At 37.5% G+C, this 27859-nt stretch overlaps 1 protein-coding gene across 4 annotated transcripts in view; it reads left to right on the top strand.

Annotated features, from left to right (window-relative positions):
* The first annotated feature begins 2106 nt into the window (after window positions 1–2106).
* The window catches only part of LOC137402123 (sodium/hydrogen exchanger 7-like), a 72463-nt gene continuing 46710 nt past the window's right edge, over window positions 2107–27859 (top strand). For all 4 annotated transcript variants that reach the window (XR_010979467.1, XM_068088591.1, XM_068088590.1 and 1 more), the window contains exons 1-4: window positions 2107–2347; window positions 18445–18644; window positions 18752–18829; window positions 27449–27525. Coding sequence is in view for 3 of the 4 variants with exons in the window: in XM_068088591.1 (XP_067944692.1) it covers window positions 2248–2347; window positions 18445–18644; window positions 18752–18829; window positions 27449–27525 (455 nt within the window). In the remaining variant the exon portion in view is untranslated. The remainder of the gene's footprint in view (window positions 2348–18444; window positions 18645–18751; window positions 18830–27448; window positions 27526–27859) is intronic.

Below are 27859 nucleotides of genomic sequence, written 5' to 3'. Positions count from 1 at the left end.
TAGCTGCCCTGGTTCGCGATGATATTGGTGAGGCTTGGGGTGTCGACATCCTCCTTTTTTATGTGGGTTCTCTGATCTTTCTTCAGCAAGATCCCACCGCTGCCACCAATAAAGTAATACTCGCTAATGATGCCACACCCGACCGTCAAGATTATACGGGGGCTACCCTAAGTCTGACTAAGCTGGACCGAAGACTGGCCCTGACGAATTTGGACCGAACACAGGCCCGTAGAATCAGACCGAATACTGGTCTCGTAGGATCAGACCGAATACTGGCCTCGTAGGATCAGACCGAATACTGGCCTCGTAGGATCAGACCGAATACTGGCCTCGTAGGATCAGACCGAATACTGGCCTCGTAGGATCAGACCGAATACTGGCCTCGTAGGATCAGACCGAATACTGGCCTCGTAGGATCAGACCGAATACTGGCCTCGTAGGATCAGACCGAATGCTGGCCTCGTAACATGGTTGCCGGTATACCCCGACACGGTAACTCCTGAACAAAACTCTTGGAAGTTAGAGTTACTCGGCTACAGGCATGAAATTATCCAACTATCATTAAATGTCTAGTTCCTATTAGTTGGCAGAACACTTGTCTGGCTGAGGTGGTGCACTAGCGTGGATGCAGCTGTGGTTCGCTGTCTAATACCACGTGCCTACGCACAGCGTTACAGACTCGCCAAATCTGTCTGTCGTCCCTCGAAGCCTTGTGTAGCTGCAGCTATGAAACGCAGTCTTAAGCCACGGCTTATGAGGAGAAGACAAAACAAATAAAGCTAGCGCTCCCTACTAGATAGTCTGCTATGAATCAAGTAACAACACCTTGAGAAAGCGTCAAAGTTTATTCACAAATATCAGCACAAAGCACAACACGAGCAGAACGCTCTAACAACACGATTGCATGTCCTTATATACACACAAAAATGGCCAAAACTAAGATAATTGGTTAAAATAATATAGGTCAATTTTACTGACTGTAATTGGTTACACGCATGGATAAGACAGCAAAACGATAAGATCCAGTCAAATCTTACCACAAAAGTTAGCGCAAAACAAACAAAACGAGTGTCTATTACCTCCGCTTTACAAGTCCTCTCTCCGATACGCCCGCTTATTACCCATAAATACCGTAAGCTAGTTCTAACATGCTAATTCTAATGCTCCTCCAAAGCGAGTAGTCTTCGCGATCTGACCTGACCCTCGTGATCGACTCGGACTATAACCTTTAGTTTCGAGCTGACTCTCCCCCAAAGGGCCCTTTTCAGGGCCACCACCTTGTACAAGAGAGTTGTTCATCTGGCTATGAGCGTTTACTTCATATATATATATATATATATATATATATATATATATATATATATATATATATATATATATATATATCACCACAATGAAGATTGCTCATATATACGTACGTATATTGTTTAGCCCAGTACATGGAGTCAAGTACACATTTTTCGTTTAATTTTTTAACGTATTCTCCTGAAACTAAACGTCACTAACAAAAATAGGGCCTGCTATAAAAAACAACAATCAGTTAACACCATAAAACAATATTTGTAACAATGAAGTTCAATTCGGCTCGCGTTTTTGGGGTTGATAGCCTTTACATGAAGAGCCATTACACTCAATGGCTCTGTTTACATGTATCTATAACAACTAGGATGAGCAGCGAGTCAACTAGGAACCCGGTTGTAACAGAAAACGAACTTTTTCTCCGAACTACAGTGAGTAGAACACAGAACTCATCATAGTCAGGAGCTCTTCTTTTCATTCCAAACTGTGTTTTGATTTTATGTAAGGCTGAGTTTATAGACCGCCCTGATTTCATCATAAACGCCTAACGCCAGTGCTAAAAGAAATCGTAAAATTAGGCACGCTACTGACTCAACGATGAGTCTGTAAAATATACGACAATAAAAAGTACGAAGTTGTCTTTTCTACGCTGCGCATTATACCTTTACGCAAACCATTAGCACGATTTTCAAGGGTCGATAACACCAGAAGCGTCACGGTGCCTATAATTGCTGTAAATGAGCATTTCAGGCAAATTGTTCATGTAGGGGTGTGTGCGCTAATATCATGGCGACCAGAAGAAGTCGTTTAGCTATCAAAGAACCTAAAATTTTCATCATTTTCTTAATTTTAATCGCTTTGCCATTGGTTTTAAGTGAAGTTACTTATGAAAATGACGAAGACAAAATAAAAGAGGAGCTTCATGAAATAGATAGCGTGGAACTGCTTATGTATATGGGACTTTTAATCCTCACCGTAGTTTCCATATGGGTGATAAAGCATTTCCGCCTGCGGTTTATTCATGAAACTGGTCTTGCTATTATTTATGGTAAGTTAACTAATGAAAAATATTTTGTCGTATATGAGTTGCAAAGCTTCTAAATGTTTATACATTTCATTCGTCGACGTACACTGGCTATTTATTGGTTTGGCAACTAGTCATTCTCTACGGTAGTGTCGTAGCTTAAGTTGTTCTGTTTGGTGAATGTTTGTTATTGCTACATTATTTACCAAAGCATGTTGAGCTTCGTGTCAAAGCAAGGTTACTAAGATAGTTGCAGTAATCAAACGAAGTGGAAAATTAGTAGATTTTGTAAACCATTTGCGGTGTTGTTTTAATGCCACCAGTAGTTGTATAAAGTTATGTATTTTTGAAGTAGTTAACTTCGATGTTCAATTCAGTGGAAAATGTATATGCCAGTGACAAAATGTATAAGCCAGTGATGCAAGGTGATCAAGGACATCCTATTATCTCAATCTATGCGCACCTAAAATCAACAAGGTCGCTTAGATGTTAATTACCTCGTATTACCTCGTAGGATTCTTCACGCTAAACCACCTAGGGATGTAAGGGGCGTGCCTCAATTAGACCCAAATGGATTTTTTCTTTGTAAAACAATGTTCCAGTAATTGGTTTCATAATTACAATCTATGAATTAATGTTACATAGAGGTCTGCAATTTAAGGTCTCGTATTGTCTTTGGTAAAAAGCTATTGTGGAAGAGTGACCTGTTTGTTTGTAGAGTGATTGGAACTCTGTGTCTTTGAGATCTAGTTTGTATAAAGTTTGTTGGTATGGTAATGAGCTTGTCATAAGATTCTGTGAGTGCAGGATGTATATCTTCTTTGCTTAGTACTCTCATAAGTAGCCTCATTCTTTGTTGTCTTCTTTGTTGTAGTGGGATCACTCCTAGCTTTTCCATAGCCTCGCTTATGCCTCTTGTACCTTTCAGGTTTGCAATAAACCTGATAGCTTGGTTCTGTACAAGCTCTAAGTCTTTGATCTCACCTTTATTGCTAGGGTCCCAAGCTGCAGCTGCATATTCTAGATGGGGTAGACATAATGACCTATAAGCTAAGAGTTTGGCCTTTTGCGGAGCCCGGAAGAGAGCACGTTTGACCAAACTAAGCTGCTTTTTAGCAGCGGTAATTTTTGTCTCTATATGTTTGTTAAACCTTAGGTCATCTTGCAGTGTTACTCCTAGGTAACGGGAGTTGGATACTTGTTCTAAAGCTATTTTGTTCAGCGTATATGTTGGTGTGGGTTCGTTATTTGTGTTGTTGAATATGAGAATCTTGCTTTTGTTGACATTGAATTCCATTCCCCATCTGGTAGCCCATCTTCCAAGTGCATCTAGGTTTTGTTGGAAGTTATCGATATCTCCGGTAGTTGATATTTCTTGGTAGAGCAGTGTGTCATCTGCAAAAAGTGAAACTGAGCAAGTTACACACTCAGGAAGGTCGTTAATGAAGAGCAGAAACAACACTGGGCCAAGTACCGACCCCTGTGGTACTCCCGACGTTACTGGAAGGAAGTTGGACTCTTTGCCATCAAGTACTACGCACTGAGATCTATGAAGTAGAAAGTCATGTATCCAACTTATTATGTAGTCATCTATATCTGTTTTTGACAGTTTTTCCATTAAGAGTGCATGCGGTACCCGATCAAAGGCTTTTGCAAAGTCAAGGACTGCTGCGTGGACGCTTTTTTGTTGATCAACAGAGGTGAAAATGTCATTAAGGGTTGCACACAGTTGTGTCTCGCATGACAGTCCTTGCCGGAACCCATGTTGTCGATTGTGAAGAATCTTGTCTACCTTGGCTAGTAAATTTCTCAGCACTATGTGTTCAAGGATTTTGCATGGGATACTGGTAAGCGATATTGGTCTGTAGTTGCTAACTGTTTCAGTTGTACCTGATTTATGGATTGGTGTTACATTGGCAATTTTCCACTCTTCTGGGAGTATTCCTAGTTCGAGAAATTTATTAAATATGGTAGCAAGACAGTCTGATGTTTGTTCTATGTCAATCATCAAGTCTTCTTTACGTATTCCGTCTCGACCAGGTGCTTTACCCCCCTTCAAGTCCTTGACAAGCTTGATTATTCCACAGATATCTATTTTTGGTGGTGTGAATGCGTTGACAGTACAGTTTTCTGCGAGAGAGTGGTTTTTATTGAATTGACTGTGGAAGTATGTGTTAAGCATTATCGCACACTTACATGGGTCATCTGTTTGAAAGTTATTTTCATCTCTTAACATAATTTGATTCTTTGTGTTTTTTATTCCTTTTAGGTGTCTATAGAACGGTTTGAAGTTGCCTTCTGATAGTGGTTTACAGATTCGGTTTGTGACGTAATCTCTTTTTATCTTTCTGATTGCTGCTTTAGTATCTTTGCGTGCTTTAGTGTATTGTTTTTGGTCAAATGGGTCACCCCTGCAACGGAAACGATTGTATAGTTGCCTTTGTTTGGTGACTAGTTTACGACTCTCTTTGGTGAACCAAACTGGTTCAGTTTTTGGACGGTCCTCGACAGTTTTCTTTGGTACAAAATCATTGATAGCATGTTTAAGGGTTCTTGAGAAAAATGTCCACATTTTGTTGACATCATCCATCTCTTTTAGTCTATGTTTGGCATCATTCATAACTAACTCAAACCTGTGAAGATCCACTTTACTATATAGCTTGATGACTTTTGTTGGAAATTGTTTTACTGGTAATGCAGTTTTGATCTCGGCCTTTATAATAAAGTGATCACTAAGACCAGAATATATGACTTCATGTGACTGGATCATCTCAGGTTGGTTTGTACAGATCAGGTCAAGCGTATTACCATGTATGTGTGTGGGTTGAGTGATGAGCTGGTGAAGATTGTGCTGAGCTAGTAAGTCTGTGAATTCTCTGCTCATAACACGGTCTTGTGACTGTGGCTTTATAGTGATATTTAGCCAATCAATACCAGGAAGGTTCATATCGCCAGTTAATATAATGTGGTCATTAGGAAATCTTTGTGAGAGGTCTTCTATTATGTTATTTAACATAGTCATATCTTTGTGTGTTGGTGGACGATAGAAGCACCCAACTAAAATTGACTCATGTATTCGAACAAATAAGATTTCATCTTTGGTTTTGTCCGCGTCTGTTGTGACTTTCTTGCTAATGAATGAATCACTAATGGCAATCAAAACGCCTCCTCCATGTAAATTTCTGTCTTTCCTGTATATATTTTTATTGTTATAGTCAAATATTTGATGGCTATAGATGCTCGAGTCAATGTGGGTCTCTGTCAGACAAACTATGTCAAAGTCGTATGTTTCTGTAGTTAATTCTTCAGTTTTGCCTTTAAGAGATCTAGTGTTTGCAGTGAACATCTTTACAAGGTTGAATGACGGGTTAAAACCGTCTTTGGCACTTGCTCTGTTGTGTTCAGGTCTGGCCATTCTCCCGACTCTTCTTTGGACTGAATCTTCATGTTTCTTATTCGGTATTGAGTGTTGCTAGATGGGTCTTCAGCCTTTTTTTGTTTAATGTGTTGTCTTAGTTCATATTGTCATTCACGTACCTCTTTGCTTTCATCAAGCTTGCACCAGATGTTATTTCCTCTCTGGGTTGCGTGTACTCTTTTGATAAACTCCCATTTGGTGTTTTCATCTGTAAATTCAAGTTTTATTGGCTTGTTTGCTGCTGTAGATTGCAGACGTACTGCCTTGATTGGTTCTTTTGTGTGTATGAAGCATTCATTTTGGAGCATCTCTGTGACTTGTTCAAGAGCACTTTTGTTTTCTTCTGTTTTAATTCCATAAAGTATGGCATTTTATTTGCGGCTCTCCGCCTGGTTTTGTTCAAAATTTTTTGCTAGTAGATGTTTGGCACTGGAGTTGATTTCAAGGCTTCTTTTAACACCTTCAGTGTTACTTTGTACAGCTGCAGCATATGAAATCTCAAGCTTTTCTATTCTCTCAGTTAACCCCTCTCTAGTTGAATCAACTGTTGTCATCAGTTTGGAAACCATGGTTTCAATATTATAGAGCTTGTTGGTAGTTGCTGTATTTTCAGCAAGAGCGGCTAGATTCCCCGGTTCATTTTTCCCCATTGCTGAATTAATTTCAATGACACACTTATCACAGAACCATTTAACTCCTTTGTTGTCCATCTTGCCAATAAATGTAAGCTCTTGAATTGTAAGTTCCTGGCATGTACCATGATACCAGTTCTTACAGAGATCACATCCTATTAAGTTGGTTGAGCATTTTTGAGACGCTCCTCTAGAATTTTTTACAAAACATTCCTCCATATTGCATGTTTTGCATTTGTAACCACCAATTTGTTTTTCATCATCATCCTTTCCACCCATCATGTGTGTGTGTGAAAAGTGAAAGCCAAATATTTTTCGGATTTGAATCACTCAAGGTTATGAATAATTTTTTTTTTTGTGTCAAATTGGTGAGGCAGCCCTACCCTAGGGGTGAATTTAGATCAATTTAGGTAAAGTTTTCTCACAAAATTAAAAACCACGCCATGTTGGTTGACCTTGACCTTGCGATCTCTCTTAATCTACCTGCATAATAGAGAATATACATGTCAGATTTACGCAATGCAGTGTGATATTCACTCGCTAGCAATTTGTAAAGTGAATGTAGATTTGGACTGCTTCTAACAGTCCTCCAGTGAATATTTTTAAAATTTTGAATTGAGTCATTCATAGGTGCATTACTAGGGCTTCATCAGTAATAGCCTCATAATGCACTGCAAATAAGGGGCCCTGTATCATTTAACTCGGGAAAGTCATCAGCGGCAGAAATACTTTGTTTGTTTTTCTCAAGATTTTTCAGTCGGATGTACGCTTGAGTTTTTAGCATTCTTTAGTGTCTTCTTGCAATGTCTTGGCTCTCTTTATTAAAAAGTGGTATAATGAGAAAAGGTAGCATTTTAGATGGCATGGGACTAGGATAATTTAGCAATACTTTCTTCAGCCTATCAGATGCTAACTGCGCCTATCTGTTTATCCATTTGGCTTGTATTAGCAGTATATGCGGGTATATAGTGCATCTATTAAAATTGGATCATTTTTAAGTAAACAAAAATTTTGGATCTTTGTTTCTTAAGACATTTGAACACACATCATCAAAAAACAAAGATGGAATCGCTTATAGGCTCTGGCTTTAAAACACTTCAAATAGTTGGATCTATCAATTTATTTTGATCTTATAAGGTGCGATTGATCTGAATTCTTTGGCATCTGAAAGTGTGAAAGAACACGATTTGATAACATAGCACAGCAGTACCTCTCTAAAGATTTAAAGTTCATTCTTATACAATAAATCCAGAATTACACACAGTATTCTATGTACAGATGTTGAATGTGAACATTAGGCTGTACCAGACTTTTTTTCTAGTAAAGCTTTCTCCATCTCATCGATCTGTTACATGAGAACTCGGAAATTGTAAAAAGGTTTCTCGTCTTCACTGTAGTTGACTTAAGAATAAAGAAGCTTAAAAACTGTTTGCTGTTAATTATTTGTAGCTGGTCATCTAAGCGTGTTAACAATTAGTTCCGTTACTCAGCCATTTAGTGTTGTCGAACGGGTAGATAACTCCTAATAGTAATGCTGAGCTTTTAATCAATGTTTTGATTCCAAATGACAAGCTATTTGTCAAGCCCATTAGTTTGTGTGATGCTCCAAGTAGACTAATCAGATTGTTAAATAAAGGTGTAGGGTTTATTGTTTGAGCGCATTGTTTTTGGTTGCAAAATACCTTAAAGGTTGACTTGCAACAAAATTCACATTACAGTTATTTGATATGAAAAGATTCACCATGTCTTACTCTGGTCAAAATGAAATGCAGAGGTTGTCATTCATCATACGTATCATCGTATTCTATACATGAAATGCAGAGGTTGTCATTCATCATATGTAACATGCGTATGTGGAAATATGATTACAAGCTCCTAAAATCTCAAAACGAACAGCTGATCGCAGCCATCACAAAACCACCGTAGATTGAAATCTTTTTCCAAAACGGCTGAAATGGCACATAGTTGTACATGATGGCTTCTGTTTACACATGCAACCTCATTCGTCTAAATATTTTCACAAATATACTTCACGCACTCAATAAAACCATGTCTATTGTTTTTACGCGTCTATTTTATCGTCATTGTAATGCTGTCATGTTCAGCACTGATATATCATAACCTATCTTGGAAATATGTTTAATTTTTTAACCTTTTCTTGAAGGAGTACATATCATTGTCTGATAAACATGACGAGCCTGTTGGTCACCTGTGATAATCGAAAATTGCTGCAGAAATTCTTAACGAAGTATGGGTCACTTGATCAGATTACAACACGACGATTAGACCAAGCCGAAACAAAACTGTAAGGTAGCGAGCATCTATCTTTGATACAAGGTCTTCGGTAAAACCCAAAGTGTTTGTCATAAACTAGTGCTGCGAGAAGTTTTATATTCATCCTTTTCTTGGTCTTCATTTTTGTCATGCAAGTGCCAAGTATTATTGGTACTTTGCCAACAAACATTATGCTTTTTAGCTAAAGCTTTATACAAGCTAATATTATATAATACTGTCTCATTATAGCTATTAATAAAGCTTGTAGCTTTTTACAAAGCTTTTCTATGACCAAACATATAAATACTTGGGTTTTCTGTTATCAAATCAGTTGTCTCTGGAGTGTGCAATAAACCATTCCTCTAATTTAATACTCTATTTAATTGCTTCTGTGCAGAAACATAACAGAAGCTAATTGGCGACAAGGATTTCTCTTTTGAACAGTTACAAAGAGTTTGGTTCAGATTTTATCATTGATAAAATCGATACAAAGAGTTCTAGTTTATTACAAGAGTAACTATTCAAAATTGCACCACTACAATGGCAGAAGTAGCAGACCTGATCAAGCTAATGCAGAAGCAGCAGGAGGACCAGAGACAGCAGCAAGAGGAGCAGAGAAAGCAGCAAGAAGAGCATAGACAACAGCAGCATGAGGAGTTCAAGCAGCAACAAGAGGAATACAGATGTCAGCAAGATGAAAGAATGGAGGAGAATAAGAAACTGATGGAGCTACTACTACAAAACCTACAACGGAAACAAGAAACAGCTGCAACCGCTGTTCCAGCCTTCCCAGGTTTTGACCCAACAGCAGAGCTACTAACAGATTACATAGACAGATTCAACACATTCATTGCGGCAAATTCTATTCATCAAGACAAGATTGCTGGCACTTTTCTCACCAACCAACAGCCTACACTCTACAAGCAGCTTAGTAATATGGCAGCTCAGCTTTCAACACCCAAGCAGATCAACGACCTCAACATGGATGAAATACTGGAATTTCTCAAAGACCAGTATGACCCTAAGCGCTTCATTGTTAGAGAGCGTTACAAGTATTGGAGTGACATGCAGAGGAAACCTGGAGAAACTATTCAAGAGTTAGCTGCCAGAATTCGTCAAGATGCAACTACATGTGCCTTCATAGACATTACAGATCCATTAGATGAGGCTCTCAGAACAAGATTTATCTGCTCTGTAAACAATGAAGCAGTTCTCAAATCTCTCTTCAAGGTCAAGGACAATGAACTCAACTTCAACAAAGCTATACAGGTAGCACAGGAAACAGAAGAAGCAGCTAAAGTTGCCAAAGAGACAGTTTATGGAAACTCGTCTAAAGTCAACAAGGTTGCTCAACAGAAATCAAGATACAAACCAATCCAGAAAAACAACTCTACACCTGACAAGCAGAAGGAAGGAAAGCTATGCTACAGATGTGACCGAACTAACCATACAGCGGATGACTGCAGATTCAAAGCAGCCACCTGCAACTTTTGTTCTAAACAAGGTCACATAGAAAGAGCATGCAAGACAAAGAAATCATCTGCAGCAGAAAAACCAGTAAAGATGATAGAATGCACATCAACCAAGATGGTGAAACTTGCTGAAAACATCAAACTGGAGGGAGACAACTTCACACTTGAACTGGACACTGGAGCATGTGACAACTTCATCTGTAAATCAATATGGGAGAAGCTAGGAAAGCCAAACCTAAAACCTACTACAGTTAACTACAAATCAGCCTCAGGACATCTCATAGAGACGCTTGGCAGATGTGAGCTAACTGCCCAATTGGATGCACAGAAAGAAGTCAGACTACCATTTGTGATTAGTGCTGTACAAGATCTCAACCTACTAGGAAGAACTGCTATACAGCAACTAGGCATCTCTATTGATGACAAGCTACAACAGAACCTTGTATCAACAATCACAGAGAACCAGCCAGATGGGAGGTTACAAATCAAGTGTAAGGAGATGTGCAAAGAATTTCCAGAAATATTCAAAGACGAGCTAGGATGTCTCAAGAACTTTGAACTAGAGATAAACTTCAAACCTTCAACAAAGCCAGTCTTCTGCCGACCCAGACCAGTTCCTATTGCCTTGACAGAAGAGCTCAACCAAGCATACGAAGCAGGTGTAGCTAAAGGCATATGGGAACCAACTCAATTCAACCAGTATGGAACACCAGTTGTACCTGTACGCAAATCTACAACAGGTCAAGCTGCAGGGAAGATCAGAGTATGTGGAGACTACTCCAAGACTATCAATAATCAGCTAGAAACACATAGGAAACCCATCCCACTACCAGAAGATCTAATCAGAAAACTAGGTGGAGGCTATTGCTACACAAAGATTGATTTAGCAGATGCCTACAATCAAATATTGTTGGCACCAGAAAGTCAACGACGACTAGCACTATCAACACACCGAGGAGTACTACTACAGAAGAGGTTGCCCTTTGGCATAAGCTCAGCACCAGGGTATTTTCAAGAAATCATGGAGCAACTGACACAAGACCTCCCAGGAGTAGCAGTATACCTAGATGATATACTAGTGAGTGGAGCCAATGCAGAGAGCCATCTACAAAACTTACGTCGACTTCTTCAAAGATTAGAAGAAAGAGGGCTCAGATGTAGAAAAGACAAGTGCTGTTTTGCTCAACCTACAGTAGAGTATCTGGGACACAAACTCACTTCAAAGGGAATCACTAAAGGAAAGAAGGCAGATGCAGTACAACAGATGCCAGTCCCAACAGACTTAACTCAGCTAAGATCTTTCTTAGGAGCTACACAATTCTACAGCAAGTTCATACCCAATCTGTCACAACTCACAGGACCATTGCACAAACTGACACGCAAAGGAGAGACCTGGAAGTGGGGCACTGAACAAGAAAAGAGCTTCAACAAACTGAAAGATATGCTATCAACTGATAGTGTCTTAGCACACTTCAACCCAGATCTTGACATTGGAATCTCATGTGATGCTTCAGAAACTGGACTGGGAGCTGTACTATTTCATCGTTATCCTGATGGAAGTGAGAGACCAATAGCCAATGTTTCAAAAACACTGACCAGCACACAGAGGAAATATGGACAAATACAAAAAGAAGCTCTCTCAATCATATTTGCTCTAAAGAAGTATCACCAGTACCTGTATGGTCGACGGTTTATCTTGGTAACTGACCATAGACCTCTTCTCACACTTCTAGGACCTACCAAAGGAGTTCCAGCTCTAGCAGCCAACAGACTAGCAAGATGGGCACTGGTACTAAATCAGTATGACTACATCATAGAATACAGATCTACCCAGCATCATCAAAATGCAGATGTCCTCTCAAGACTGCCAGTTGGACCTGATAAAGAGTTTGATGCAAGAGAAGATGAGGATGATGTTGATACAGTATGCACTATTCACACTATTGGACAACAGCTCAACTCTACAGACTACAATGTTCTAGCAAAGGAGACAAAGAAAGACCCAACACTAGCCACAGTAATGCGCTACACAGCAGAAGGATGGCCTGGTAACAAAGAGATGAAGGAGACTCAGCTGTCACTCTTCCACAAGATCTCAGATTCACTTTTTATCACTGAAGGTTGTCTTCTATATGGCAACAGAGTAGTCATTCCTGTCAAGTTACAACAGGAAGTATTAAAGATCCTTCACCTTGGACACTTTGGAATGGAAAGAATGAAGAAGCTAGCTCGAACTGCTGTCTATTGGCCTCGCATTGACTCTGATATAGAGGAGACAAGCCGACAGTGCACTGCCTGTGCTGAACACCAGAAGCTTCCACAGAAGTATCCTATACATCCCTGGATGCTACCTGAGAAGCCATGGAGTCGTCTTCACTTAGATCATGCAGTGAACTTCATGGGCAGCCAATGGCTAGTGATGATAGATGCCTACACAAAGTATCCATGCATACACAGGACGTCATCTACTTCTACCAGAGCTACCACAGACATCTTAGAGGAGATATTCGCACACTTTGGATACCCTCACACCATAGTCACTGACAATGCTACCAGCTTCACCTCAGGAGAGTTTCAGCAGTGGTGTCAAGAGAGAAGCATTGTTCACCTCACTGGAGCACCCTACCATCCAGCTACAAATGGCGCAGCTGAAAGACTAGTACAATCCTTCAAACCAAGCCATGAAGAAATCGTCACTCTCACCTAAATCTGCACTACAACAGTTCCTGATGCACTATAGAAGGACACCACTTCCTACAGGATACTCTCCCAGTCAGCTGCTGAATGGAAGACAGATGAGATGCAAGATTGACACCCTATTGCCATCACCCGCACACATAGCACAGTTTCATCAATCCAGAGAAGTCAACCGATCGGCAGAAAAGACAGTTAGCAAGATACACAGCTACAATCTTGGAGCACCATGCTATGCCTTGTATCATGGACCTAGACGCAACAGACAACCTAGATGGGTTCCAGCCATTGTTACTAAGATATATGGAACTCGTAGTCTCAATGTCAAAGTGGTACCAAAGGGACCTACTTGGAGAAGACATGTTGAACAACTCAGACCAAGATACTCAACAGAAGAAGATCAAGACCCTGGAGATAAACCTGATATAACAGAGGAGACAAAACTGCAACTACCAGCCCCTACAACTGTAACAGAGCAACCTCCGTCTAGAAGAAGACCACGCAACCCTCGTCTACCTGATGGAGATGAGTATAGCAGAGACAAACCCCGAAGGTGTAAGAGAACCAGAAAGAACCTTTAGCTTAGTGAGGAGGTGTCATGCAAGTGCCAAGTATTATTGGTACTTTGCCAACAAACATTATGCTTTTTAGCTAAAGCTTTATACAAGCTAATATTATATAATACTGTCTCATTATAGCTATTAATAAAGCTTGTAGCTTTTTACAAAGCTTTTCTATGACCAAACATATAAATACTTGGGTTTTCTGTTATCAAATCAGTTGTCTCTGGAGTGTGCAATAAACCATTTCTCTAATTTAATACTCTATTTAATTGCTTCTGTGCAGAAACATAACAATTTTACGTTAGAACATCACGTGACAAAACGATAAACAAATGTAATGACTACGTCAGAGAAATAAACTGATTCCGATTTACGGCGGTTTCGTAATGGCTGCGATCAGCTGTTCGTTTTTGAGCTTTCAAGAGCTTGTAATCACATGTTCACATGTTTTGCACCTACAACACACCAGAGTAAGACATAGCGAGTCCTTTGATACCAAATATCTGTAATATGAGTTTTGTTGCAAGTCAACTTTTAAGTATACCATACCGATTTACTGTACAGTTCAGTTTCCTGATTGGCTATTTCTGTTAAACGTATTTCATTAGTTTTCAGTTATTCATCTTTAAAGATGTGGTTGCGTCAAATTTGAGTTGATTTTAAAGGAAAGTATTTTTCTTTGTCTATCAGTTGATACGTTGTTTGTTGTGTTAGGCGATCTCATTGTCAAGATATTTGAAGATTAAAATATTAACCAAAAGTTGGTTCGCGGTAAAAATGCTCAGACCAAAAAAACATGCCCAGACTTGCCCAAAGTGATGTAACGCGTGATACAAGCTGTCTCTAACTCTCGTAATCACATCGGCTATTGCGATAAAAGTCTAGTCCTATGCGGCCTTATTGGCAAAAATTTTATCTTATATTTGTTTGTGTTGGCTAGAATAAAATTTTAAATCCAGCTGCAGGTACATTATTACTATTGTTTCAAAGGCCTCAAACAAGTAAAATTAAAAACTTGTCATATTGGCTTCTTCTAAATGCTGTGTAAACATCTTAGTACCTACTACCGATTCTACCGGTCTATAGTAATTCTGTCAAGCAAACTATGTAGAATAAGGTCTTTGTATCGGCACAGTTCCGTCGCTACCCACACTAACGATATACAGCCTCACAAAAGCCCTGCCCACATTATGTCCGTCGCCTATCCTGGGAGGGGCTGTATATCATTACCCACATCGAACACTAGTTTCTTACTACCGTAAGTAAACTAAGCAAACTGTGTCTTTGAAAAGAATATGTGGCGAAACCAACTACATCTCTAAAAGTCATGTACATTGTATAGTCGGCTGTCAACATGTCATTATGGGTATCAATGTGTAGAAAAAAATTCTCTGGTCACATATGATTAGTTGATTCAAGTACTAAACAAATGGTCGAGCTATACAAAAGTGCCTGTCCATCCAGCTCTGATTGCACTTCATAAATCCATCTATCAGAAAAGATTTCAGTACAAGTGTTAATGGGGCTAAGATATATTCAATGTTCTGCAAATCATGTTTTGCATTATCTTCAACGATATTATTTTATTATATAATCTTTACAAGCAAAGAATTTTCATCTCGGCATAATGCTTTTATTAAAAATATCCATCAAGTCGTGGCCACTCACGTAGTTTCAGCCGATACAATAAAACAAATTTATCTACTGCAGCAAATTCAAACAAAACATCATGGTTTATGCAGCACACATTTAAGTCTCTCTTTCCCATTTATGGCAGTTTCCACACTGACAAAGCTGCTTCGGCTGGTGGGACCACATTAACATCCTGTAATCAGTAAAACAAATGCAATAAATATACCGTTATGTCATTCATAGATATGTCATTCTAACGCGTATATACTGAAAGCTTTCAAATTGGGAATTAGATAGATTGCGAATGTTATTTTAAAAACGAATAAATGTTTAACAAAAGCATAGTACGCCAAGCCAACGATTCGAAGCTTTGGTTCTGGAAGTTAAAGGTTTGCATTGCTCAATCGAATTTCTTCACTTTCTACTAGTGAAAAGTGGACATCTAAAGTCAAATCATAAATCTAATTTACTAGATTAAACTGCCACAGAAAATTTGAAGCAAATACAGCTTGGTAAAATGGTGAAAAATTATAAAACAATGATTAGTGATAGCAAAAAGTTATAATTTTATTAATTAGTACATGTAATAATAAATACTAAAAATATTACCTTTAGTATATTCATCAATCTAAGCCATTGTATTGCTAGATGCTATGGATTAAAAAGAAGCCGTCAAGAACTCACTGCACATACATATCTCGCACGCGCAGGAAATTACATTATAACCTCAAACAGGGAAATATAATCTGAATGTAAACTCAACAGTATATCTATAGGAGACTCAAAGTAAAAGATAAATTTACCTCCATTTTCCTATCTTCCTCCGTAGCACTTTAACCACCTGATGCACAAAAAACTCGGAGTCACCTTCGCAGTAACTTTACAGCAATTTTTACAATTCTGTTGTTCGTCAATAAAACGTGTCGATCGAGTAGTTCATTAAGGTTACGATGTTAATTAATTTATTAAATATCGATGTCCATGCGATTTAATAATAGAGTAAAATCCCTAAATTTGAGATCACAGACAACGCGTTTTGCGAGTGATAACATGTATTACGACCTATATAAAAATTTAATGCTGATGATTGGCTAATGAAGCGACCTTATATTCATCGCTCGTGGACTCTTTTCAGATGTATCACTCGTTACGTCACGAATGAAGCACCCGCTGGAACGTGAGCTTTTTAAAAGATGGCCTCATTCAAACGCATACCCTACAGGATGAATTTATTCGCGGAGTTATATTTCGGGAAAATTGCCTTTTCATGCATATGCGCGGATTAATTTATTCGCGGCTGAACACTGTCACTCTTTATGAAGAGTTAACTCTATTGCAGCTAGCAATAAAGTTAACCCTACGCATGCATACACCGCGCGTTTCGGTGTGCGCATACACCGAAACGATGTACACCACAGCTTGCATCTACGAGTCGATCATGCTAAGCTATAATTTTTTTTGCTGCGTTCAGAGGTTTTCACGAATATTCATCAATTTGGAGGTCTTTGATGAGCCAACTATTTGTGGTAAGTAATGAGTTTTTTCAAAACGATTTACTAAATTAGTTGAATTTTACTTTGGTTCTTCGGTAAAACGAAATATTTATTTTTTCCATCCCTACCGCTTCATTATTTGTTTTAGTGGGAGAGAGAGATTTTTCATCATACACGGAAGCACAATGACTGCAAGAGTAGTAGGTGTCATTCTTAGAAGATCACCAATCATTCAGGGAGGTCTTGAAATTGAGGCAGAAGTGCTGCTAACGAGAAGAATATATCTGTTTTAAAAAAGGAACAAAAACGCCTTTACGAGAACAAATTTTTGGCCAACCGGCAGAACTTTGCAATAGTAAGCCACGAGGAGAGTTCTGATGATAACTTTCTTACCAGTAATGTAGTAGCGAGAGAATCGCCTTTAACATCTACCCAAGACAGTGACAGCGACAGAGCTGCTATTACCAAAATAACTAGTCAGAGAACACCATTACACGCTAGTATTCACTTATCAAGAGTACCGGTTTAATTTTATTGCTAGACAACCGCCATATGAACTAAACTTTTTATATTTACTCCATTCATCGTTTGTAAAATTTTAGTTGTATTTGAAATATTTTATTTGTACACTCAAGTTTGTAATAAATTATAGTATATCTATACATGAAATAAAATATATAATTTAATCATGTTTGCTGCAGCGATATCAAGGAGTTGTTGTCGATGAAGGGGTCTAAGTTGACTGGTTGCTTCTCTGCCAATATTCCTGCCTTGATGAATATCACTACTTGTCTCTAGTTTTCGTAATCGGAGTAGGTTGTTTCATTCTCAATCTGCAGTAAACACAAAAAAGAAAACATTAATAAGTGCAAAAGTGCAAAAACGTGCTGTGGTGCAGAAGTGCAAAAACAATAGCTGAAGTATTTAATGAAAGCAATCAGTTTTCAAACATAAGAATTAACTAATGCAGTTAATTATGGAAAAACGTATCTGCACTGCAAATCAAATACATACCCTAATGTCTAGATCAGAATCATGATCGTCCTCAACTTCGGTATTAGAGATTGATGGAGTTGATTGCAATGTAAAAAGACTTGGAGAGATTTTTTGCGATGACGAAGCAATGCCGAATAACTTGTGAAAACCTTGAATAATTTTGTAAAATTTGATGCATGGCAATAAAACTCGAAGCCCCGGCGATGACTTTAAAGAAGTTTTGGAACTCTGCTATGTTTAGTACTTTTGCCTAGCGACTATTTTTGCGATGACACCATTCTGCATATCTTGTGACAACCTTGAATAATTTTGTAAGAAATGTGATGCATTGGCAATGGTGTTAGCTCAAAGCCCAGGCAATGATTTTAAAAATGTTTTGGAACTCAACTACGTTTAGCATTTATATTAAAAACTAGCTTAGCAGCTAGTTTTTAATTTGATGCAATAGTTATTCTCCCTTGTGATTAAAAATAGAACTAACTATTCACGGAATTAAATAATTCGCGGAATTGAATGTTCGCGAAATCGCGAATTTTTGTAACCAACGAATATTTTCATCCTGTAGGGTATATCTCTGGACAAGATTGGTCTACAAAGACAAAAATGACATCAAATTGTAGCTGATGTTTTAGCCTTTTATTGGTATTAATTTCATTAAATTGACCTTTTTGACGCAACCACATCTTTAAGGCAGTTATAGACACTAGATTGTTTGGTAGGAGTAATGGTCGGGCTAATGATGTGATGCCAGTTATAGACGGTAGATTGTTTGGTAGGAGTAGTAGTCGGGCTAATGGTGTGCTGCCAGTTATAGACAGTAGATTGTTTGGTACGAGTAGTGTTCAATCTAATGATGTGCTGCCAGTTATAGACAGTAGATTGTTTGGTAGGGGTAATAGTCGGGCTAATGGTGCGCTGCCAGTTAAAGACAGTACATTGTTTGGTAGGAGTAATAGTTGGGCTAATGGTGCGCTACCTCTCTGATGACTCTACCGCTCTTACCAAACCTTACCAACTAACTACCAATCTCACCTTCGATGAAGTGCCAGATGATGACATATATGTGGAAATGAGGGCCGCTGACAATGGGTCATTACTGAAAAACTACACATGTCATGCCGCTCCTACAACAGTTCTGGGCAGCAAGGTAAAGAGTCTCCTATCATTCATGTCAGTATTCTCTAAAGCCACCATATATTACAGGCTTACAGCTATTAACAGTTCTCCTTCACACGTATTTACTTGCTCTTTCAGCTGGTGTTTGACCCAGAGATATTCTTCTATGTCCTACTACCCCCTATAATCTTCCATGCAGGCTACAGCATGAAGAGGGTATGTCTCTAAACGCCACTCGCTCAATTTCTAGCGTAGTGCCATTATAAAAGTCACTGGCCAATGCCCAATGCTTATATGGTATAGATAAACAATGGGCTTATGGCTTCATATTAAAGATGTGACTGCGTCAAAAAATCGATCAGATGAAATTCAAACCAATAAAAGACCAAAACATCAGCTACAATTTGATGTCATTTTTGTTTCTGTAGACTAACCTTGTCCATAGATATATGCGTTTGAATGAGGTCATCTTTTGAAACGTTCGTATTAGAGCGGGTGCTCTATTCGTGACATGTACACATATGAAAAAAGCCAACGAGCGATAAATATGAGATATTTTCTTTAGCCAATCATCAGCACGGAATTTTTATATAGGTCATAATAAATGTTATCACTGGTAAAATGCTTAGTCTGTGAGCTCGAAGATGCTCGTCATTGGTATTTTACTCTATTACTAGATCGGCATTTACTGAATTAATTGACACCAACAGAGTAAGACATGGTGAACCTTTTGATATCAAATAACTGTAATGTGAATTTGGTTGCAAGTCAACCTTTAAAGATTGGGGCAGACAGCTTATGGTTAGAGCAGACAGGTGTCAACAGCGTTATGCTGCAGAGGAAAATAGAAGAATGTAGGTAAATTCACTTTTCACTTTTAGTCTACTATATATATATATATATATATATATATATATATACAGTGAAACATGGATAACTCGCCCTCGGATATATCGAACACATAGTTAACTCGAATGGATTTGCTTGGTCCGTTCCCACGCAATGATAAATGGCTTTATATAACTCGACCTCGGCAACGTTAACTCGAACAGTTTTTTGCCGAATTCACAAACGTGGTTTCTGTTCAATTTATTTTGAAGGAGTTTCCACTAGTCGCGGAGCTGAGACTACTCTGCTTTCTTAACGAAAGCGCTTTTTATACGCGTATAGTGTACATATAATTTCCCCCGTACCGTATAATGGAACCGAAAAAGAAATCGTATAAAAATGATTAATAGGGTCGCTAAGACGTTCGCTTAGTTACGGCCAAGCTATAAACGTTAGAAGGTATTAAAATTCATCAAGGCTAAGAGATCGTTCAACGTCGCACGATGATTTGGATGGTGTATTATTGACTTGGTTTAGACAAGTGCGTAGTGAAGGCGTACCTATCGATGGGCCAATTTTGTTAGAAAAGGCTAACAAGTTTTTAAGGACTATAATAACTGTTTAAAATCTATTTCTACAATAAGTAGACTACAATAAGTACACTGTTGATCTTTGTCAAAAAAATACCTTGTCACAGACTACACTCGATAAGTTGTTTAAATGAAACAACTGATCAGATGTAAAGCATGCTTTTTTGCATTGGTCATAAATGTTTACTTATGTCCAGTTTTAAAAATTATCAGAAAGAATAGATATTTTTCTATTGGGCTGAGATTTGTTTGCAGTTTTAGGTGATGTGACTGACAAGACGTTTTAAGATTAAAATTGGCAAAATTGATCTCGAGTAAAACACTCAGAAGAAAAAATGTCTTCTGAGCGTTTTAACCACGATTAGGTTTTGCCAATTTTAATCTGAAAAAGTTCTGGCAGTCACATCACCTAAAACAACACACAAATCTCAAGTGTATAAAAATATCTACACTTTCTGATAAATACTTTAAAACTCTACATCAGATGCCCTTTAACTTACAACAAACAACCTATAGTTTAGTTTTATATATACACGTAGTTTGTATATGTATCTACTGATAAATACATTCACCTGTGACTGTGCTCTGATAACTTTAACGCTCTGATAACTCAAACACTTTCGCTCGGTCCCGTGAAGTTTGAGTTATCCACGTTTCACTGTATATATATATATATATATACTAGAAATTTCCCTGTCATACAGCCCACAACCAAAGTGATATTGGAAAAAAGAAAGGGTACTGATGGTTGAGAAATGCAATATTAGCAGTCAAATGGCACTGCAGTGCAGTAGGATAACTGCAATGGTAGCTGTAATGTACTGGGTGTGGGTGTTATTATATACAACAAACAGCAATAATAAAAGGAATATATTATATGTTTATCTCTCCCCCTGCAATAGGAGAAATGCAATATTGGCCAACATTAGAAGTAAAATGCACTGATATTATTAGAATAACCAATATTATTAATATAGTAATACAGTAATAATAGAAAACCAATGCACAATTTTGTTCACATTTCAAAACGTCATAGCTAACAATATCAAGGAGTTGTGATATTTATATAGATTTTTAGAAAATCTATTTAACAAAACTATTTACAATAAAGAATAGCAGTAACATATTACCCATCATCGATGTTGTTAGTGTGACTATTACGCTTCAATAGTCATCTAAACTTACAATTAAATATTGTAATAAGCTCATAAGAATCGTTAGAAAAAATATCATTGTCATTTCCTTTACTTTCACTGCTTTGGACATCAGTTAGAATACCAAAGTACTCAAAAGTTTCCAAAATGTCAGTTACTTTGAAATCGGCAAAAAAAGAAACGATTTCTGTATACTTCTACGTTATTAACAGAAACCTTCGGCAATTCGACAATGCTATAGACTGGTGAAATGTGCACCTTATTTTTTTGTGAAATGCGCACGACTTAATGATTCTATTCTCTGTCGCTCAGCGTTTCGTTTGCCTGTCTTAACTTTTATTAAACCTAGCTTGTCAAGCGTTTTATGACGATTTTTGGCCAAATTAATTTGTCTATTTGTGTATAATCCGATCAGATGGGTAAGTTTTAAGAGACTGTCGACAATTTACAAAGACTTGGTAACATATTTAAATAGGCTTATATGTGTTTTATATCGTTATTATACTTTAACGACTCTACAAAACGATTGTTAAATTTGTTGATGAGATTTTGAAACAAGGGTTTGCGCCGTTGTTAATGAAAAATTTTCGTGAGTTGTGTGCACATGCATTTATCATAAAAACTCTCAAACTTCGCTCCGCCCGTTTGGTCGTGGGATAAATTAGAAAATTAAATAGTTCACTTGTCTTTCAGCTACTGACAGCTTCCTGCTAGTGCATTCTTCAGGTTGTAGACTTCAACTGTGAAGTCTGTTGAAGTCTACAGCCTGAAGAATGCACTAGCAGGAAGCTGTCAGTAGCTGAAAGATAAGTGAACCATTTAATTTTCTAATTTATATATATATAGATATTTTCTAAAATCAGAGTGCTCGACATAGGATGGAGCAGTATAAATTATAAAATTAAATGGTTCACTTATCTTTCAGCTACTGACAGTTTCCTGCTAGTGCATTCTTCAGGCTGTAGACTTCAACAGACTTCACAGTTGAAGTCTACAGCCTGAAGAATGCACTAGCAGGAAACTGTCAGTAGCTGAAAGATAAGTGAACTATTTAATTTTCTAATTTATCCCACGACCAAACGAGCGAAGCAAAGTAATATATATATTTATATATAAATATATAATGAAATGTATCATACTTGGAACTAAAATCAGAGTACTCAACATAGGATAGAGCAGTATAAATTATAAAATTAAATAGTTCACTTATCAAGTGAACTATTTAATTTTCTAATTTATATATATATTCATGCTACAGACAGTACTGTTTCGACTATTGAAGCCTCATCAGTGCAGCTCAGAGCTTAGTCAAGGGATACAAATCCCATTACCAATGAGAGTTGACTTCCTGCCATGAAACAACTAGGATGCCTCACAGACTTTAAGAAAGTCAACGTGCTGGCAACAGAGTGCTCAAATCACAAAAGTGATGAGCTTTGCACAAAGGCTAATAGCGCCGCAACTCTCACATAGCTCTCAACCGAAGTGAGGGAGCATATGCTATACATATATACACATATATATATTAAACTAAAGGTAATAGTTTTAGTACTCAGAAATACATTTACTAATTAATAAAATTATAACGTTTTGCAATCACCTATCATCGTTTCATAACTTTTTTTATCGTTTCACCTAGATATAATATTTGCTTCAATTGTTTTTTGGCAGTTTTAGCTAATAAATTAGATTTATTATTAAAATTTACGTTGTTCACTTCTAATTTGTAAAATGTGAGAAAAATTGATTGATTTTTAACTTCTAGATTTGTTTTATTACATGAACTGAAACTATGTGGGTGGCTACGAGTTGGATGGATGTGTTTAATACAGACTCCTTACGGAGATGAATTTTTTTTGGCTTGTAAAATTATATAATAAAATAATAATGTAAAAGATAATGCAAAACACGTTTTGCAGAACATATTGAATACATTATAGCCCTGTTATCATCTGTGCTGAAATCTTGTCTGGTATATACCCTACAGGATGAATTTATTCGCGGAGTTATATTTCGCGAATTTTGTCTTTTCATGCATATTCGCGGATGAATTTATTCGCGGCTGAAAACTGCCACTCTCTAGGAAAAGTTAATTCTATTGCGGCTAGTAATAGTTATTCGTACGCATGCGCACACCACGTGTTCCGGTTTATATTTAGCTTACAACTGCGAGGCGGCGATCATGCTATTCTACGGTAAACAATTTTTGCTGCGTCCAGAGGTTTTCACGAATATTCATCGCTTTGGAGGCCTTTGATAAGCCAACAACTTGTGGTAAGTAATGAGTTTTTTACATTTACTAAATTAGTTGAATTTTACTTTGGTTCTTCAGTAAAACGCAATACTAATTTTTTCCATCCATACTGCTTCATTATTTGTTTTAGTGTGAGAGAGATTTTTCATCATACACCGAAGAACAATGATTGCAAGGGTGGTAGATGCCATTCTTAGAAGATCACCAATCATTCAGGGAGGTTTGGAAATTGAGGTTGAAGTGACCGCAGCTACTTACTGTTGTAAACGTAAAAATAAAGCGAGATATTCTAAAGAACAAACTCTATGAAAGGAGTGGTGGCCATGAAAAAAAGACCGTGGAGGAATAACTCCGAAGAGTTGTCTTATTTGGATGCTATCGGTCCTCTGGACGTCAGGCTCATCAAGGCGCTCCGGACACCCGTCGCAGAAAAAAACATGGTGAACTGATCAAAGGGAAAAGGTGACGTAGCCAATATATATATATAGAGAAGAGACTTCTGGGATAGTGGTTGACCTAGCAAAGATAACAGACGCCATTTATTAAGGCTTTTACGCAGTGAACAATCTTCTATAATTTATTTCTTACCGTTCACTCATTGGAAGACATTTTTTATGTTCATGGTTACATGTCAAAATATTCTAAGTTTCTGTTATAATTAATTGTTAGTAGTTTAAGATTACTTAAACAATATTGTTTCCGTTTTTGTTCTACGTTTTCTCGAGATAAGATTTTGTAATTAGCCCTTTTCGTTATCGAAATATGTCTTAATGTTTTTTTACACTTACTGTTTGCTACCCAGTATATGTAGAATTTCCTGGGCTTTTTGTTAGTGTTTAGATTGTTATGCTATAATGGCTCATTGTCTAGCAATAATTTTTTATTGTTTTGTATGTGAAAATTCTTAGAAACTCGGCAGTCAGCAAGACTATATGATTGGTCGGTTTGAACGATAACCGTCAATCTCTAGGCCAATCGCTTATGTAATATAAATACTGCCACTAATTTTTAGGCAGTTTAGCTTGGGTGTGACTCTTGAATTGGATGCATGATTAGTATTACTATAATAAAGTCGTTATTGTTGGAGAAATATCGTTTATAATCGTCACTAACAGCAAGCTCACACAAAATGACTACAAATAAATAGGATAATTAAATAATTATCCTTACAAGAGTTGTGTTCTCTCTTGTTGGTTTCAGCAGGTTACAGCGTTGGTTTCGGCGCACTCTGTTGGTTTCAGCAGAACGGAAGTGAGTTGGGTTCAACTCCCTCCTGTTGGTTTCAGCAGGTTGTACCGTCAGCAGCGTTGGGTTCGGCGCACTCTGTTGGGTTCAGCAGAGCACAAGTGAGTTGGTTTCAGCTCCCTCCTGTTGGGTTCAGCAGGTTGTACAGTTGGCAGCGTTGGTTTCAGCGCACTCTGTTGGTTTCAGCAGAACGGAAGTGAGTTGGGTTCAGCTCCCTCCTGTTGGTTTCAGCAGGTTGTACAGTCAGCAGCGTTGGGTTCAGCGCACTCTGTTGGGTTCAGCAGAGCATAAATGAGTTGGTTTCAGCTCCCTCCTGTTGGGTTCAGCAGGTTTTAGCGTTGGTTAAAGCGCAGAGAACTAGAGCTAGGGGTTGTCCCCACCCCACTCTTGCGAGTTTTCTTCATTACGAGAAGAATATATGTTTTTAAAAAAGGAACAAAAACGCCTCTACGAGCACAAATCTTTGGCCAACCGGCAGAACTTTGCAATAGTAAGCCACGAGGAGAGTTCTGATGGTAACTTCCTTACCAGCCATGTAGTAGCGAGAGAATCGCCTTCAACGCCTACCCAAGGCAGTGACAGAGCTGCTATTACCAAAATAACTAGTCAGAAAGTACCATTACACGCTAGTATTCACATATCAAGAGTACCAGTTTAATTTTATTGCTAGACAACCGCCATATGGACTAAATTGTTTATATTTACTCCATTCATCGTTTGTAAAATTTTATTTGTATTTGAAATATTTTATTTGTACTCTCAAGTTTGTAATAAATTATAATATATCTATACATGAAATAAAATATAAAATTTAATCATGTTTGCTACAGCGATATCAAGGAGTTGTTGTCGATGAAGGGGTCTAGGTTGACTGGTTGCCTCTCTGCCAATATTCCTGCCTTGATGAATATTACTACTTGTCTCTAGTTTTCGTAATCGGAGTAAGTTGTTTCATTCTCAATCTGCAGTAAACACAAAAAAGAAAAAATATGGAAGTGTATATATATATATATATATAGTATATAGTGTTGAGGAAGTACAACAACAATAGCTGAAGTATTTGATGAAAGCGATCAGTTTTTAAACAAAAGAATTAACTAATGCAATTGATTATAGAAAAATGTATCTGCACTGCAAATCAAATACATACCATAATGTCCAGATCATGATCGTCCTTGACTTCAGTATTAGAGATTGATGGAGTTGATTCTAATGTAAAAAGACTAGGAGAGCTTTTTTGTTATGCTGAAGCCATGCCGAATAACTTGTAAAAATCTTGAATAATTTTGTAAAGTTTGACGCAATGGCAATAAAGCTCGAAGCCTGGCGATGATTTTAAAGAAGTTTTGGAACTCGGCTACGTTTAGTACTTCTGCCTCGCGGCTATTTTCGCGATGACGCCATTCTGAATATCTTGTGACAACCTTGAATAATTTTGTAAATAAATGTGATGCATTCCCAATGGTGTTAGCTCAAAGCCCAGGCAATTATTTTAAAAAATGTTTTGGAACTCAATTACGTTTAGTATTTACATTAAAAACTAGGCTAGCAACTAGTTTTCAATTTGATGCAGTAGTTATTCTCTCTTGTGATTAAAAATAGAACTAATTATTCACTGAATTTAATAATTCGCGGGATCGACTGTTCGCGAAGTCGCGAATTTTTATGACCAACGAACATTTTCATCCTGTAGGGTAGATTTATGAAGTGCAATCAGAGCTGCATTGACAAATACTTTTGAATAGCTCGACTCAATTCTAACAGACCACATAGTAAATGCTCAAAAAATCTTTGCTCCATGCTAATAAGTGAAAACAAGTGAGACCACAATCCGCCAAACAGGTGCAAGAATGGTTTTATTAACTCTTTGCCAGAATTGGTGGGTTTATTGATTTCAAAGAAATTGACGTTGTTTTGCGTTCGTTATTCTGGACAACTCATAAAACCATTTGTTTTGTACTAGAATCAACTAATCAAATTTGACCAGTAAATCTTTTCTTACAAATTGATACTATTAATGACTAGATAATGTTGACTATACATGACTTTTTTAGGGATGCAGTTGGTTTCGCCATATATTCCAACATATTCTTTTCAAATATGGGGCCTATTTTGTCTAGTAACTAGTTTCCGGTGTGGGTAACAAGTGAGAACTTTGCTAATACGATTTGGCAACGATGAAATAAGTTAACTCAATGACCTTATTACCGTAGACTGGTAGAATCAGAATCGTAGTCGGTCCTCAGATGTTTACACAGCATTTAGAGGAAACTAATATGACAAATTTATAATTATCCTTATTTGAGGCGTTTCAAACACTTAAAATAATGTATCTGTAGCAAGATTTGACATTTTATTCTAGCAGTCATGAGCAAATACAAAATAAAATATATGCCAATAGAGCCGTGCAGGACTAGATTTTCATGGCAATAGCCGATGTGAATATGAAAGACTGGGACAGATTGTTTCACTTTGGGTAAGTCTGGCACATCTTTTCTGAGCGTTTTTATTCTGATTAATTTTTGTCGACTTCAATCTTCAAATATCTTGACAACGAGATCGCCTAAAACAAACAACATATCAACTAGCCTAATAAAAAAAAACTCAATATGTTCTGTTAAAATCAACTAAAATTTGACGCAATTGCATCTTTAATGTTTAACCTTATGATCAATTCATTAAGATCGTTTTGCTTGTTGTATTCTATTTTATGTCTTTTAATTATTATTGTTATATTATATATAATGACTCCTAACTTTTGCAGAGGCATTTCTTTAGAAACTTTGGAGCGATCATCACTTATGCCTTTATAGGTACGATTGTGTCTGCAATTACTATTGGGTGAGTTTGTCTCTTCCCTATATAGATAGGTCTTCTCTATATAGATAGCTCTTCCCTATATAGATAGCTCTTCTTTATATAGATAGCTCTTCCCTATATAAATAGCTCTTCTCTATATAGATAGCTCTTTCCTATATAGATAGCTCTTTTCTATATAAATAGCTCTTTCCTATATGGATAGCTCTTCCCTATATAGATTGCTCCTCCCTATATGGATAGCTCTTCTCTATATAGATAGCTCTTTCCTATATAGATAGCTCTTTCCGATATAGATAGCTCTTCCCTATATAGATAGCTCTTTCCCATATAGATAGCTCTTCCCTATATAGATTGC

Source organism: Watersipora subatra, chromosome 8 (assembly GCF_963576615.1).
Source record: "Watersipora subatra chromosome 8, tzWatSuba1.1, whole genome shotgun sequence".
Classification (NCBI taxonomy): Eukaryota; Metazoa; Bryozoa; class Gymnolaemata; order Cheilostomatida; family Watersiporidae; genus Watersipora; species Watersipora subatra.
Note: the sequence above shows the minus strand (reverse complement) of the source record. Positions and strands in the feature narration are given on the sequence as shown.